Raw genomic sequence first — 16,632 nt, 5'->3', positions numbered from 1 at the left:
AGACATATTACAATCATTATTTGAGGCAGTGAAGCAGCTGTGGAACTGTGCCTTATCATGAAATGTCAAAGTTCCTCTTCTTGTCTGTCTCTGCTTCTCCTTTCTGCTCAAGTCAACAGGATGTACCAAACCACAGCCCCGAGATGTGCCTGTTTCAACATGCTGTGCTGTTACAAGCTGCACCCTGCACGGTCTGACCTCAGCTCCCCGTGTGCAGCTTTCCACAGCCTTGAGACCGCCTGCTCTGCTGAGACCCTGAGACCGCCCGCTCTGCCGAGACCCTGCCAAGACCCTGCCCGGGCCCTGCCGTGGCTTAGATCCCTGTCCTCCAGAGGCTCCTGTGACGTGCTTGTGTGTGCTGTCGTGTGAGATGAGGGTGAGACACATGGGGGTGGGGGGTGGGCTGTGGTGAGGAGATCAGGAAGGCGCTAAAGTACTGAAGCGTCTCTGTAAGGTACGGCATATTTTCAAGTTGTTTTTCTCTTCCAGACAAGTATCTGGCCCACATGGTGATTTTTGACTACAGCAGATGGATTTGAAGAGACATTAAAGGTATGTTGGAATGTTTCTACTCATTTTGTGTTATGACTATGAATAATTGTGTCAAATGTTATGAAGAAGTTAATCAGTATTAGCAGTGTTAATAAACCACTCTTGTAGAAAATTACTTCAGTTGCCTCAATCTATATTTTAAAGTTGACTAGTAACTATTTGTATTTAGACTCTGCTTATGTCTTTGTAGTTGACTTGAAGCTAGACTATTCAAAGCTTTTAACATCTGCAAGCTAAAACCTGCCAGACTGGTTCTAATACATTTTAGCGCTTTAAAAGCCTAGAGTGCGTGTTCGCCAATCATTTTCAAGTATTCAGTGTGTTGATACTTGCCACTGAGGCAGCTGCTGTTATGACTGTGCTGGTGTTATTCTGTGTGTGACAGAGGTATCATTCAAGTGGAGGGCGATGGCTGAGGACCACAAGTGTGAGCACTTGGTCATCATCGAAGACGGGGACCGGGACCAGAGTGAGGAAAGCGAGACGGGACAGACCACAGAGGGACAGGGGGAGAGGGCAGAGGGACAGAGAAAGGGGCCAAATGCAGTGAAAGCAGAAGAAGATCAAAATGAGAATCAGGACAAACATGTCAGCGAGCAAAATGAGCAATGCGACAGTGACACAACACAAGAAGACGGTCTCTGTAAACCTGAACAGGAACCAGCTGAGACAGAGCTGCAGGACTTCAAGAAGGTGAGTGGAGCTTATGCATTTAAAGATGCCGTACCTGATTTTTAACCTCACTCATGCCAGATTAATATGTGTAGCACTCTGATGTGAGTTCTACACATTGAACAATCTGGAACGGGTCTCGCTGAAAGCAATTGGAAAACATGGAATGAATTTTTGAATCTGATTGGTCAAAGCATCACAGCAGAGGAACAAGCCGGAAAATCTTTGTTGCATCCAGTTTATAGAAAAGCACATGTATCTTTCTTGTCCACAAATACACAAATTGCTTACCATCTACACATTTCCAGAAACAAAATAGTCTTTTTTATGGTATTTTCTCTAAAACAGGCAGCTGTTCTTCTGTTGTCGTCACCATGTTTGTTTTGGTATGCTTATATTTTTCACCTTTTGGCTTCTGCACAAACCTCTATGCGGCTATGTGATTGGTAGTATCTTAAGATGATTTGTGAACTTACGAATATTGCAAACTTATAATACCTAATTTTTACTTTCATAAAAAAGTGAAAAACAGAAGTAATTCATTTTAAACAGTTCGCAGTGGTACAAACTTTTTTCTCACATAACTTATGCATTCAGAACACCCTAATTAGTCACCACGATGAGTTTATAAGTGCTTTTCACAACTCTCAGAGGCCAGTGCAGAGAGTTTTGCCATGGTGATAAAGCTAACAACTAGCATTCTAATGCACACTTCCTGATTAGGCTATTGGACAATGAAACTCTTTATAATTAGATGTAGACAATATGCAGCTGACTTACAGTAATTTGACCTCAAGAGCTGCTTATGTCAAACATCTGTAGTGGGGCAAGACACATTTTGTTCAAATACATGGGAAAAAATCAGGTACAGGAGCTTTAACACAGCCTGACCAGCCATACAACAGTTTTCTTTGAAACACATTTTTCTCTCATAATAAGGTAATATTATAGATATATTATAAAAGCAGCTCTGGTGGTCAAATTGAGACTACTGTGGGTTGCCTGCATCTAATTATAAATCGCTTTCATCATTCGCAAAAACAGGAAGTAAGGCACTGCTAGTATGTTAGTTATTGTTAACATTGCCATTATCATTGTCCTATTTGGAACCTTAACCAAATTACACATGCCCAGTTACTTTTGTGCAAGCACTGAAATTGCTATAGTAACCAACAATCTCTCTGTCTCTCTCTTTTTTTAACAATAAATACTTGTTTAAAGTCCAAGAATTTATGTATTTAATGTATTTAAAGTGTTAGAAAACAGAGCAGAATTTGTCATACTTTTATATGTATATAATAACCATGTTTAAAAGAGTTAAAAAAAAAAAGTACAATTTAAAAGGTGTCAAATCGGACCCGGTGCCAAAATGGGCAATGACAACCGTAACAGCAAAACTCAGCCCTGGCTTCTGAAAGTTGTGAAAAGCACTTTTCATGTTGTACTTGATCTAAAATAAGTATTCCTTATTTTATTTTCACACCTTTCTGCCAAGTAACCAGACGAAGGAGCCCATTCTCACCACTACTTTTTATTCAACTCATTGAGCCACATGTCATATCAATAAAAATGGTGACATCACATTACATGTATTCAGACTAGGTAAGAATCCAAATTATAACTAACCCTACAATATATATCCTGAATATTTTCTCACTAAAACCCAACAAGACTTAAAAAGATGGAACCAGTTCCAGCTTTCCTAATTGTCTGAATATCAGAAATAAACATGAACTAGAAGAGCCTCCTGACTCTTCTTATGTATACAACACAAAGTCAGTCTGAGTCTGCTACATCAAAGAACCAATAACAAAACAGGAGCTGAGCTTTAGAGGGGCTATGCAGATTTACCAACAATTTTGCTATTGCACTTCTGTTTCTGAAGACCACAGCAACCAGCATTTCTCATTGCTTATATAAAAATCAAGAAAAACTGTTTCCATTCGTAGTGAAGAAAAAGACAGCCCCATCTTCAAATGTTCAGTCAAAGCATTAACAGACTGATCTTCACTGTCAGGCGGCTGGTCAGGCTTAAGGACCATCACATTTCTGAAGCAGTGTCAGGCTCTGCTCCTCAGCACTGGAGAGTACATTTAGAGTGTTTGTGCCACATACTGAAATGGATAAGTAGTCTCATTTGTAGGAAACATACCTGAAGCTGATTATCAGTCATGAAGACCCCCTTTGTTTTCTCTGGTGCCAGGTTCACCGGTTGAGCCCTGACTTCCCAGACTCGCTGTTCGAGCTGCTGTGCACATTACAGGAGGGCCGGCGTCTGAATGACCAGCGCTGCTCCTTCACTGCCCTGGAGCCCGGAGTGAGGAGGAGGTGCCACTCGGAGCCCAATACCACCAAGCCTGCCCAGCGCGGTGAGTCAGTCACAAGCCCTGCAAACAATACCAGTTTTATTCTGTTACTGCAGCATTATGAGAAAACAAGAGAAAGGTGCTGATAGTGGTTCAACTACACTAACAATGTATTTAAGATGCAGTGACATGGTGTCAAACAATTTCTTAATGTGAGACACGGCCTGGCTGCACACGCTGTGGAGAGATCTGTGCTGTGTGAAATAATGCTGTGACCTGTCTGTTTGTGTGGTGCTGGTGGAGCGGTACAGACCCTCCTCTAAATGTCTGTTGTGTCTTCTCAGTGGTGTTCTCCTCCATGAACTCACTGCAGAGGGAGGAGTTCTTTGACCTGGTGGCCACAGCACAGGCACGCCGCCTCAATGACCAGAGGGCCCAGCTGGAGCGCTCTGCTCCACAGAAGACCAAGAGCCGCAGCTTCAGAGGCAGCCTCAAACAGCTGAGCCTGAAGAAGGCTGAGCCAGCCCCTGTTCCAGCCCCTGTACCCAAAGAGGAGCTCTACAGTATGATCTTACACACACAGGTACAGCAGACTCATTCAGACCATCATTTACACACACCTGTGTTTAACTGTAACCTCATCTCTACTATCTGGCGTGCAGGCTCAGGGCCGACTGGAAGACCAGCGCAGCAGGGCTCCAGGGCCCATGGATGATGAGGTCTTCTTCTCTTTACTGCTGAGGGTCCAGGGGGGACGCATGGACGAGCAGAGGACGGAGCTGCCCTGCCTGCTCCACACCTGAGAGACCCTTAGGACCCTTAGGACCACTGGTCTGACAGGACCTGATGGACATGTGGACATTTCATTGTTTTTAATGCACTTGTACAGCACATAGCTCAGGCCAGTCCTGGGCCAAAGGGAGGGCTGCCTCTGGTCCCTGCCTCTCCATGTTCAAAAGTCAGTCTCTACACATACTGTATATCAACCAAGTGGACCTGGTACCTAACATAAGTCTATCTAAGTCTGTGTGTGATTGTATGAATAAGTGTAATTGTACATGAGACTGTTCTGCACAAGGATCCAGTTGGAGCACAGTTCTTTGCTTCTTTGCTGATGACTCATAAGTTAAATGTTTATTGTTATGCAAATAAAGCTCTTGTTCATGTCATAAGACACAGCTTTGAAATAGTTGATATCTGCACATTGAAGCACCAGAGCCAGCTGCTCTTTACATTTTGCAAAGTAAAAAGCAGAAGTCTTTTATTGTGCTGAGTGACTGTAAAACCCAAAGATAGAAGTAAGCTCACACTGCACTATTGCAGACTAATGCATTATGGACAGTTGTCTCTGAGGTCTGAGCCCACATCTAATGTAGGCGTATTCAAAGTTAATTACTGCACAATGCTCAGAGTTTAATTCAATAAGGGTTTATTTTTTTCTTATCTACTTTTTTTTTTAGCATGATAATGATTCTCCCAACACAAATGAAACTCATGCTCATTGTATTTCCATATAAATGATAAGTAGGCCGACACATGTAATTAATATACACTGGCCTTGTAGGCTGTGTCTATTATTTAGATTAGCCTATTAAGTCAGGCTTTACCAGGCCTATTCATTCTTTTTTTTTTTTTTTTTGCTGATCTGAAAATCACACCCCTGCTTCTGTCACCTGACCTTTCTCAAATCACGTGACCACAACACGGAAGTATGCTTGATTGGGGTTGAAAACGAAAAGAAGCAGACAGTTTGTGTGGAGGATCAACGCAGAGAGCCGCTGGACATACAGAGGTAGGACATTTGATAAACTATGATACGACTGAATACCTCATTTAATCATAAACGATGAGACCACTGAACATTACCCTGTCCGCGCTCTGATTGGACTGTTCCTTTCACAGATGTCGCTCCTGGTTCTTCTGTTGCCTGTGCTCCTTCTGCCACCAGGGGGCAGTACGTCTCCAATCAGCTGCTACAACGACCTCGGGGCCCCTGTGGACTGGTGAGGGGTCATAGAGGGGCCAGTGACATTAGCCAACAGTCTGTGTGTTATGAGAGTGTGATGGGAATGCACAGAGAGTTAGAGTTAAAGGAACAGTACTATGGCGCTTGCATTCTTACATTTTTTTTTTTTAAGTATAAAGGTATTACAGTCACAACTGAACCTGGGTTGCCACTGTCTTATTTTGCTTTTCTCATTCTCATGTGCTCACAACCTCCAGAATTCACTCACTGAGCTGCAGAGGCTGCACTAGCACTGATTCATGATTGTCTGCAGGTGCTGGGGTTTAGTTTGTGACCATGAAACTGGCAACACAAATGAGAGACTCATGTAAAGATCACTTTGATTGGGCAATCTTCTTCACAACCAAAACACCAAATTACAACAGAAACACCTTGACCATCACATTCAGTGTTTTTGTTATTAAAGCCCCTGTACCTAATCTTTCCCATATAGGCCTTTGTGGCTTGTTGATACATTGTATACGCAGCTCTTGAGTCTTGAGGTGGAAACTAGTTTGCTGGATTCTGGCTACAGCTAATCTGAAAACAAATTATTTTTACTGGAACGTCAACTCCGCTCTGACTTCTGAAAGTTATGTGAAATGCACTTATAAAGTCATTACAGTGAATAATTAGGATGTTCTGAATGTATAAGGTAAGTGAGGAATAACTTTGGACGACTGCAAACTGTTTAAAATAAACACATTCTGTATTTCAGGTTTTTAAACAGCAAAGATCAGCTACTTTAAGAATAAGGCAACATTACAACTGTTTCAGTCAAAGCTATATTTGATTTGAACATGCATCTGGGGACACAGGTCTTACATACATTTCCTTTAAACACAAACAGAAAATGGTTCCCTTTTTAGGTGATGACATATCAAAGACCTACAGACTGTTGAACAGTTGCATTTTAGGATTTTAGATCAGACAGATATTTGAGTGGTCATTTTTAACGTTCCTATTTATTTTTGTGGCCAAATGTCCTTCATCAAATCCTGACCTCGTCAGGTCTTAGAAGCTAAGCAGGGCCGGGCCTGGTTCATACTTGAACGGGAGGCCAGTGGGAGGACCAGATGGGACGCCAGTGGCAAAACTGTTGTTGTGTCCTTAGGCAAGACACTTCAGCCACATTGCCTAATATGAATGTGGTGTGTGTGTGTGTGTGTGTGTGTGTGTGTGAGTGAGAGCATTGGTGGTGGTGGAAGAGGCCTATGGAGCAGATTGGCCACCTTGCTTCCATCAGTGTGCTCCATGACAGCTGTGCCTACAAAAGTAGCTTAGCACTTTTAAGTGTGGAGTGAATGAATAATCTCCCAAACTATAAATCGACTCTGAGCTTCTAAAAAAGTATAACATATGACTAATGTGTTTGTGTGCGGCAGGTTCTACGTTTACAAACTGCCCCGGGCAGTAGGCGGGAGGTCAGAGGAGGAGGGGCTGGAGTACCTGCTGCTGGAGAAGGGCAGTGAGGCTTGGGCAAAGGGCTCTGTGAACATCAACCACACTAATGGAGCCGTGGGCAGGACCGTGGGCCAGCTGTACACGCAAACAAAGGTTTGATATGTCTGCCAAATCCTATGCATGTCATCAATAAAGAAAATACATTTTTTAGAATGTAAGTACAGAGAAGTGGGCGCATGTTAGTGGTGGTGAAAATGTGGGTTAATCAGCAATATGGCATTTTGAAAATAAGCAATTAAAGATTACTCAGACATGCACAGATCACTGTAAAGAGTACATTTTGAGCTATAACTTAACTATAACATTAAAAGCTCTGAAAAGTCGATTTTGCATTATAGGTCTGCTTTAAAGTCCTTTCAACTGACAACAATCATGTCTTTGGGTTTGAATAATGGCACCACTTTCTGAAGCTGTTCTGAAAACCTTTTGTTTAGCTACACAGATGTTCAGAAAAGAGAAAATATTGAACTTTGTGCCAGTTTTTGTTTCATGTGGATAGGCCCAGTAATTACACACATATTAACCATAAACCAGGTCAACAAATCTGCACCTGGACTGTCCTACAGACAGTGTTGCCAGGTAAGTAGTATTCCCTCGGAATTGGTTGGCTTTTTAAGAGCTGCCGCAGGTGAAAAATATTGGTCAGTACAATTTTCCTTGTCCAAGTCCTGAACTTTGGTTACTTTGGTAGCTTTTGTGTGTGTTGGGTCGCTGAAGCCTCCAGCTTAGTTTAAGGGTCTTATATTACACAAAATTGACTCTTCTGACCTTTCAGCCATGTTATAAGGTTGTCATTAAAAAACATCCAGAGTTGTTGTTTGTTCACACATTTTTGAGTAACCCTTTATTATTACTCAATCTATTTCTCCAAAGCACTTTCAGCTTTGGAGAAATAGTGTTCCACCTGTTATGCCATGAAGTGGTAGTTTTCAAGTTCACAGCTACCTTTTACCTTTTGTTCAGTATATATTCCAAGACTGAAATTAAAAGAATAGCATAATACGGGCCCTTTAAAGTATAGGGCCTCCAGAATGTTGTGGTGTCACATGAACAGCCGTTGAAGGCCGGGCTAATAAAGTGTAAATGTGCTTTTGCAGGGCTCAGAAACGGCCTATGTCCTGTACAATGACCAGAGTCCTGTGGTGGGGTCAGTGGGGCTCGGACGCTCGTCTGGACACACCAAAGGTACACACAAGGCTTATTTCTTCACCATATGCACGAGGGCTGTGCAACCATATCGATATATGGTGATACTGTATCATTATCTTGGGCTGTTGTATCGATAAACTAGTAGCCCAAAGTATTTTTGGTATCATTTGGGAAATGATTTTGTGACAGTGCTACAAGTTTTCTTCCAGTGAATATCTTTTAATCATTAAAATATGTTCACTGATTTGATGATTAAAATAGATGTTTTTCATGTGAACTTCAAAAAGGTATTGGTTTAACGAAGAATTACTGTTGTTAAAATGTATTTGATCCTTAAGAAATAGTGACATATCAAGCTCAGTATATGTACGTATCGTGATAGTATCGTGAGCCGTATTATGTGTACTGCCCTGTGTCTTACAGCATCTCCAGTATTCAGTTCATTGTCTCACTGCTGTAATGTTTTACATAAATATGTACGGGTTAATATGTTGAGGGATGGTGCTATACTTTTGTAGTTAAAATGCAAATGTATTTTATTTTCATTGGGGTGTTTTCTGTGAAGTAAAAAGCAGAAGTCTTTGGGGTTTACAGTCACTCAGCACAGCCAAAGATAGAACTGATGCTCTTTATAGTCTAACAGCACTATTGCATACTAGCATACTGAATTATGAACAGATGTCTCTGAAGCCTGAGCCCACATCTCATGTAGGCCTATTCAGTGTTATACTATGGGAAACTACTGCATAATACTCAGAGGAGTTTATTTTTTCCTTCCCAAAACATAAATAAGTGCATATGTTGTGGGAGGGTGCTATGTTTTTGCAGTTAAAGCTATAATGGTCCATGTCTTCTGACAATACTGTGCAGAAATCATTTCTACTGTTTAAGTTAATGACTGCTGCCCTCTGCTGGTAACTACAGTCATATTTTCTAATGTGTGGGGTTTGTGTTTCCATAAGGACAATAGTCAGAGAAACCTTTCCAAACCCAAACTGTTGAAACAGTGACAATCAATGACAAGTACAGGGATTCTTTAAAGATGTTGCCCTCTCATCAAAAACATGCACGAGGAGGGTTTAGATGTCATCCACGCATGCCTGAGTATTTTACAGTTAGCTGTAAGATTCTATGCAATGCTCCAACTCAAAAGCGTACGTCACCCATGATCCCACGAAAAGTTTCCATAAGTATACAAAAATCTGATAAAAAAAAAAAACAATACGCAGCAACTTCAAAAGGAGGGAGACTTAAAGTGTCAAAATCAAAAATGAAACATGTTAATACATTGTTAAAGTATATAGTATTTTCAAAACAATAAAAGGTAACATGGTGATCTAAATATGCTATGTGAATACTGCATAGAACATCTATTACCTCTTAAAAGAACTGTATGTAAGATTTAGAATTTTAATTTCATAAACACGGAGTATCTGTGTCCCCAGATCTGAGGTAAACATGCTTGAATCAAATTTAGCTTTTACTAATAATAATTCTAAAGCAGATTTATTCTTTAATACAAAAATATTGGACATGGTGGACTATTTATTTGGTGTTTTGGTTCAAGATGATTATCCAATCAGAAAGCAGAATGAGCCTCACATGAGTCTCTCATTTGTGTTGCCAGTTTCACTGCTGAAATCCAGTTGGTTTAAACCTAAAATGACTGAATGTCTGATCTGAATGGTCTCTGCCTAAACCCCAGCATCTACAGCCAATCATGAATCAGTGCTAGTGCAGCCTCTGCAGCTCAGTGAGTGAATTCTGAAGGTTCTGAGCTGTCACATGAGACCTGTCCATATGTATGTGTCCTCTGTCTGCAGGTTAAGGCTCTGGACACAGGTTCAGTTGAGATTGTAGTACTTTTTTTTAAAGCAGACTTATTACAAAATCAACTTTTTAGGGCTTTATAGTTCTTTCCCCTCACCCTTTACCCACCTGAAGTTTTTTTTTTAATGATTCCTGCATGTTTTAGCGATATTTTAACTGTGAAGCCTTGACTACATTTTGAAGTTGTTGTACTGCACATGCTCCACCTCCCCTTTCTCCAGGTGTGGTGGTGCTGGACAAAGAGCAGGGGTTCTGGCTGGTGCACAGTACTCCTCACTTCCCTCCGCCGCAGCAGGCCGGAAACTACTCCTACCCCGACACAGGCCTCACCAACGGGCAGAGCTTCCTGTGCGTCACCTACCCCCTGGAGCGCTTCCACACTATCGGTAAACCTGACACAACTCAAACCAGTGCGACTGTGAGGAGTGTAACTATGACGACAGAGTAGGGACGGGTGTAACCATGGCGACGGTGCAGCGCAGGTGGGTAGTGCTCCGTTTACTTTTACTCAGTCACATTTACCTGAGTACCTACCAGCATACTTCTACAGCATACTACTACTACCTCTACTGTCGTCATGACAATGGGGTTGCGCCTCGTGAACTTTGTTTTGGGAAGTAAACATCAGCAAGGTGAGGCTTTTTTGACAGTGATTAGCTAAAATACAAATCAACAGGAAAAAAGATCAACCAGAAGCAGTCGGGTGTATAGTTCCCTAATATTTCACTGGTTTAGCGATGACACGATTTTGTACGAGCAAATCTGCCAATACATGTGGATTATATGGATGTATATTATTTTTTGGCTACTCTCTGTGATTGGATTTAAATTAGTAACTCACCTGTATAAGCTGAGATTCAGAGGAAGGGATTAGTCAGTTACATTTATTTGAATTACTTTTCAGAGTATTTTACCAGGTCATATTTTTATTGAAGTAACATTACTCTTACTTGAGTAAAAGTTTTAGTCTACAATTTTTTTATCTTTTGAAAATATCAGACTTTTACCATTATTTAATGTTTTGTCCTTCCAATTACATTCACGTCAAATTATAAATCACTTGTTGCTTCCCGACAGTTACTTTTTAACTTACTCTGGTATTGCATGAGTAGTAGTTTTCTGAAATACTTTACTCATACTTGAGTATTTTTTTGGAGTTGGACCACTACTTTATATTTCTACTTAAGTAATATTATTTTGAAGTAAAGTTACTCTTATTTGAGAACAATTTTTGACTACTTTACCCACCTCTGCGGGACATAATGAGTTACCATGATGAGCCCACAGTACTACTACAGTAATGTTTCACGGTTCCTCGCATCATTACTCTGTTTTCATGGTTACATTCATTACTCTGGTTACCTAGTTACACTTAACTCTACTTTGTCGGAGATATGGGACGATATTGAAATTTGGTGTCACAATTATCATGGCGATGCGATTAACGATTATATCACAATAATGATTAAAGTTGCTGACAGTTTAAACATGTTATGGATATGAGTAATTATGTTTAATATTCAGAATCAGTTCCATATTTAAACAAGTGTTATAGGATTGTTCTTTGTTATAAGTGAAAACAACACTGATCTAGAAGAGACCATCAGAAGTACTTTTTCGTGGACATTCTGTTGATATAATTACGATTATCTCGGACGGCGATTCTCACAATGATATAAATGATCCACAAACAATTATTGTCGACCCTTTTTATCATGATAAACAGTATTATTGTGTATTGTCCCATCCCTACTTTATCATCATGGTTCCTTAAATCCCCTCATCACTCGTCATGGTTAAACTCAGAACTCTGGTTACCTGGAAAACACTCTGCTCTTTTCCTTTGTTGTCATGGTTGCACTCGTCATTCCGCGGTTGTCATGGTTACTCTCATTAGATTGGTTACCTGGATACCCTCTGCTATTCTCTGTTGTCATGGTTGCACAGATCATTCCACTGTTTTCTGGGTTACTTTCTATTACTTTGGTTTCCGTTTCTCTCTCCTCAGTCATCATAGATACACTCACCACGCAGCCGTCGTCATTATTTCACTCTGACAGTATGGATGCGCACATCTTTTGGCTGTTGTCATGGTTACATTCATTACTCAGCTGTCACCATGGTTACACTTCCTCTCATGATTACTCTATTCAGCACTACACCGTTGTCATAGTGACTACAGAGCAGTGGCCCTGATCAGTCCTGTGTAAGTGCAGAGAGAGAGTAGTGAGGAATCAGCTGATGTGCTACAGGATACGGACAGGCTGAGGCGATACTACCGTTTTTGGTATTGATACGTTTGGGTAGTACATTTTTCATCTAACATGTCTAAACGTGATGCATTGCCTTAAAATATCAATTAAATAATAGTATCAATACTTAACATTTGTACTGATACGTCCCATGCCTACTACAGGACAGACTGGATCCTCCCCATGAGCCTAGCGATACTTTGCAGTGACATCACTCTGGGGGTGTTTTACATGTATCTCTATAGTGAAATGTTCAGCAGCTACCATGGAGACACTATGCACACAAATTGTTTTAGGATTATCTGAAAACTCAAGAAAAAAACCCCAAAATGGATTTAAAGACACATTTTCAGGACGCCGTGATCAATCCGAGCGTTCATGGTCCTGTTTTGATGTTTGATTTTCAACAAAAAGGTGAGAGTGTAACTGAAAAACTGTTGGCTAATGCTAGCTAGCTTGTGACTGTAATGTTATGTGTAAGCCCGAATCAACTCACCTGTTGTAGTTCCAGCCAAGTCAGTTCTTTTTGGTCAGATTGTGTTACAATACAGTAAAACTCAGATTAAAGTCTGACAGAGCTTCAGACAGAGCAGTGCCTACAGTTAGCATCACCCCCCCCAGGGAATGTTGATGACATCAGCTGCAAAGTATCAACAAAGGTCAAGGTCTAGTCCTTTTTTTGGCTATTTAAATGAAGTAAATTTGCAACTGTGTGTTTAAAAAAAACGTGTGTAAAAACTGTGTGTGTGCTGCCTTAAGTGGCCACTGCAATTTCAAGTGCTACGTGACATCACACAGGACTGCCATGATTACATTGCCCTAATTGTTAACACCTGGCTGTAGGGGGCGAGTTTGAAGCGTAAATACCTGTTAGACCAATCACACTCTTGCTCATTCTGACCCCGCCCCTCCTGAGTTTAGGTCCTGTCCTTTAAACTGCGTACTGACTCAGTGTTCAAAAAAGCAAAACAGCGCCTTCACCTACGGATCCATTCATTCTGTCTGTCTTGTCCCGGTGTCACAGGGGAGCAGCTGCACATAAACCAGCCGCACGTGTACGACTGCCACGTCCCAGAGGCCTTGGCATCACTGGTGCCTTCACTCAGCACTCTGTGTCGAAAGTCCCGCCCCTCACGGAGAGCGCCGCCTCTTTACGACAAACCCTGGCTCTCACCATTCCAAGCTCCGCCCCCTCTCACTCCCGTGTCCAACCGCAGCGTGGTCCTGAACTCCAGCGAGGGTACGGCGTTCATCAGCTTCGCCAAAGGAGCAGCGTTCAACAATGGTACGACTCACCGTTTAAAGTGCATATGATACATTTTGACGAGTCTCTAATTTCTACTTCATTTGGTGGGATAAAACCTGTTAAATATAAATATAGTTTTACACAAAGCAAGAAGCAAAGCTAGAAAAAGACTGAAAATTAAAGGAAACAACTTTTATAGCCACAATTTACACATCGAGAAGGGCATTTTTCTGATAATTTGAACATTCTTTAAACACAATAAACATGTTTTCTTCAAATTTTTTTGTCAAATTATAATTTCTATTTATATTAGAGGAGTTTTGGCCCAGTGTACAATATGGTTGCTAGGTAACCGTCATGGAATTCTATAGTGTGATGTCATTTTCCAACCAGGGAGTAAAAACCTTAAATATAACGATCTTAACTGTGATTTTTTTTGTAAAATGAGTAGTCTAACCAGGACTGTAAAGGGCCTGTACATGATTGTGAACCATGAGTGAGTGTTTTAACTTGAACGTACCCTCGCCCTCTTTGTCCTCTCTGCCGCTGTGATATGGCACCATGATGCTGAAAAAAACGTCAGGGATAGTGTCTGGCAGTTTGTTTCTCTTGGTAACAATACGCCTGATTGGACAGTAGCTTCTGTATTCATTGATGCACAACGAATGCTTTCTAAAATGCGTAGGTTATATTTCATAGGCTCTGAAAACCGCTCTGTGCCCAATGGGAGCTGATGTTGTCATAAACATCTTAACAAGTAACAGTGTAACAATGATAGCTTCTTCATGTCTGCACAGAAAGAACTTTGGCCAGATATTTAAACAGTCTAATGATAAAACAATGACACAAACACTGACTCTCGTGAGCCTTAATGCTGTTACCTCATCACAAACATACCTGGACTTGTGTTTTGTTTCATGATTATTAACCTCTTTACTTCTCCAAACCTCAAAATGCTCTGTTCCACCTTGTGATGTCATGAAGCAGTAGTTTTAAGTTAACAGCTCCTTTTTGATGATGAAACAACATTATAGCATAGAACAGAAAACAGCGTAATATGGGCCCTTTAAGAATTCCTCCTCCTGTGTTCCCTGCAGACCTGTACCACTCGTGGGTGGCCCGGGAGCTGCACTGCCCTCTGTTGGTACAGTTCTGGGTGCGCTCCACAGGGGTGCTGCCGTCGGACTGCTCCGAGGGCGTCACCGTGCTGAACATCCAGCTTCTGTCTCCAGGCCCGAGCCCCAGCTTCAATAACACCGTGGACCACTCCAAATGGGCCGTGAGTCCAGAGGGGGCGCAGGCCGGAGGGGGCTGGGTGTGTGTGGGCGACATCAACAGGAACCATGCAGAGGAGCGCAGAGGAGGGGGGACCGTCTGCCTACAGGACCCCCTCGTGTGGAAGGCCTACCGCAGTGCCGCGCTGCAGTGTCAGGACTGTGAGGGGCGCACTACCACCTGCTGAACACCAGGCATCATATCAGTGTTATATTTGTAATAGAGATGTATTTTGTCAACTGTGGCATGTGACACTTAGAATTTGACAGTGCTGCCATTTTATTTATTTATTTTTTATAACTTTCTTATTAATCTGGGGTGCCTGATTTTTTTACCTTGAAAGAAGGAAGTAGGGATCTAACAAACCTTTGACACAGCACATGCATGATTTTTTTAGAACAGCTTTTTGAAATGGAAAAGTGAGAAAAAAGTTAAATTAAAGCGAGACACTGCAGGAGGATAAAGTCAGTCTTTAGTGTAGATATTTTAATATTTCACATTTATTATAGATCTCATATAGATTACCTACCTGGATGGACATATAAAAGACTTTTTTATTTTTATATGATATGAGGTTTTATATCCAATCCAATCCACTTTATATAGCACATTTCATAAACAAATTGTTTCCAAAGTGCTGCACAGAGACAAAGTGACATAAAATAAAAAGGAACAAGAATCAAAAATAAATAGGTGCTCATTTAATTTGACTAATAACTAACTGTACATAAAATCAATATGAAGGCTTCTGAATCATGTCATTTTATACATTATTAATTATTATAACAACAGACCCTCACGAGGCTGGACAGACACTGATTAAATAGTCTAAAAATCAAGTCAAAGAAGTGATGAGAAGTGTCACTTTGAAATGGAGAAAAGCTCAAAGTTCTCTGCTGGAATTGGTTCTGTGTGAAATAAAAAGCTTAATCATCTACTCTGTCATGAAAAATGGACTTGAATTCAGTGAAATTTTTTTTTTTTTTTCACAAAAGGCCAAAAATAATTCTCTCAGACAGGCCTGATTACAGAAAGCACACAGATCTTTATAGTTCTCATACATGACATGCCTCACACAGACCCATAAACTTTATATATAAATGGACATAGCTAACCTGCTAGCCGTCACGTTGCAAATTAGAAGTCTTCATGGGCTGCGCTTCTGGCTCCATCCACTGTGGCTCCAATTCACTTTACATTAGAAAACTGTCGCTGTGGCCATTTTTTTACTATGATCCTCACTCATTTGGGATTTCAAATATGGAACTCAGCTTCAAATTCACCCTATAACTGCTGTAGCCTCAATGAGCTTCATTTGACTGGAGCCGAACGTTGTGGGCGACGTCACACTCACTTAGTCCACTTCTTTATACAGTCTACGCCTCCTGTGACATTAGCATGGTCCATATTCTGTGCTGGAGGCGACTTGAGGCCAAATGCAGCAGTGATGAAGTAGTGAGTAACTGAAATAATAAATTCTTCTTTGTAACAAAAATAAGCAACACTTTAGAATTTCCAAAAACAGAAACATCAGTTGGTTCATTTTTAGATACAAAATAAAACTGGGTGAATATTTCTCCAGTAAAAGTTTGTCATCCTGCCTCCATTTGCTTCCATTCTGAATTTAACAATGTATTTGTTTAAACTTAAAGCGTCTATTCACTTGTTTCAGTTTGTTTATGAAATGGAACATATTTTTTCAAGATTTTATAGGCGTTAGATAAATTAAACATACAAAAAGTCCAGTTGTTTTGTAATTATTTCGTTTGAGAGTAAAGCATGATGGGAATTATACCTGCTTTCTTTCTCTTTATGTGTGAGTGATTGCACAGAGGCATTTTCATGTTTTTGTTAACCCTGTGATCAATGAACACACAAACC

General features: G+C 40.9%; 2 protein-coding genes across 2 annotated transcripts; both read left to right on the top strand.

Annotated features, from left to right (window-relative positions):
* Positions 1–135: 135 nt before the first annotated feature.
* LOC117383578 (G-protein-signaling modulator 1) lies at positions 136–4,704 on the top strand. The gene is made up of 6 exons (XM_033980779.2): positions 136–376; positions 490–552; positions 938–1,245; positions 3,428–3,593; positions 3,875–4,113; positions 4,193–4,704. The coding sequence occupies exons 3-6, from the start codon at positions 961–963 to the stop codon at positions 4,331–4,333; spliced, it is 831 nt and encodes a 276-aa protein (XP_033836670.1). The 5' UTR covers positions 136–376; positions 490–552; positions 938–960; the 3' UTR covers positions 4,334–4,704.
* Positions 4,705–5,227: 523 nt separating this feature from the next.
* Positions 5,228–16,554, top strand: dnase2 (deoxyribonuclease II, lysosomal). Its single transcript, XM_033980756.2, has 7 exons — positions 5,228–5,322; positions 5,433–5,533; positions 6,921–7,092; positions 8,097–8,184; positions 10,200–10,364; positions 13,255–13,515; positions 14,574–16,554. Exons 2-7 carry the CDS (start codon positions 5,433–5,435, stop codon positions 14,936–14,938), a joined length of 1,152 nt encoding a protein of 383 aa, XP_033836647.1. The 5' UTR covers positions 5,228–5,322; the 3' UTR covers positions 14,939–16,554.
* The last annotated feature ends 78 nt before the right edge of the window (positions 16,555–16,632 follow it).

The sequence above is a fragment of the Periophthalmus magnuspinnatus genome, chromosome 16, assembly GCF_009829125.3.
Source record: "Periophthalmus magnuspinnatus isolate fPerMag1 chromosome 16, fPerMag1.2.pri, whole genome shotgun sequence".
Lineage (NCBI taxonomy): Eukaryota > Metazoa > Chordata > Actinopteri > Gobiiformes > Gobiidae > Periophthalmus > Periophthalmus magnuspinnatus.
Note: the sequence above shows the minus strand (reverse complement) of the source record. Positions and strands in the feature narration are given on the sequence as shown.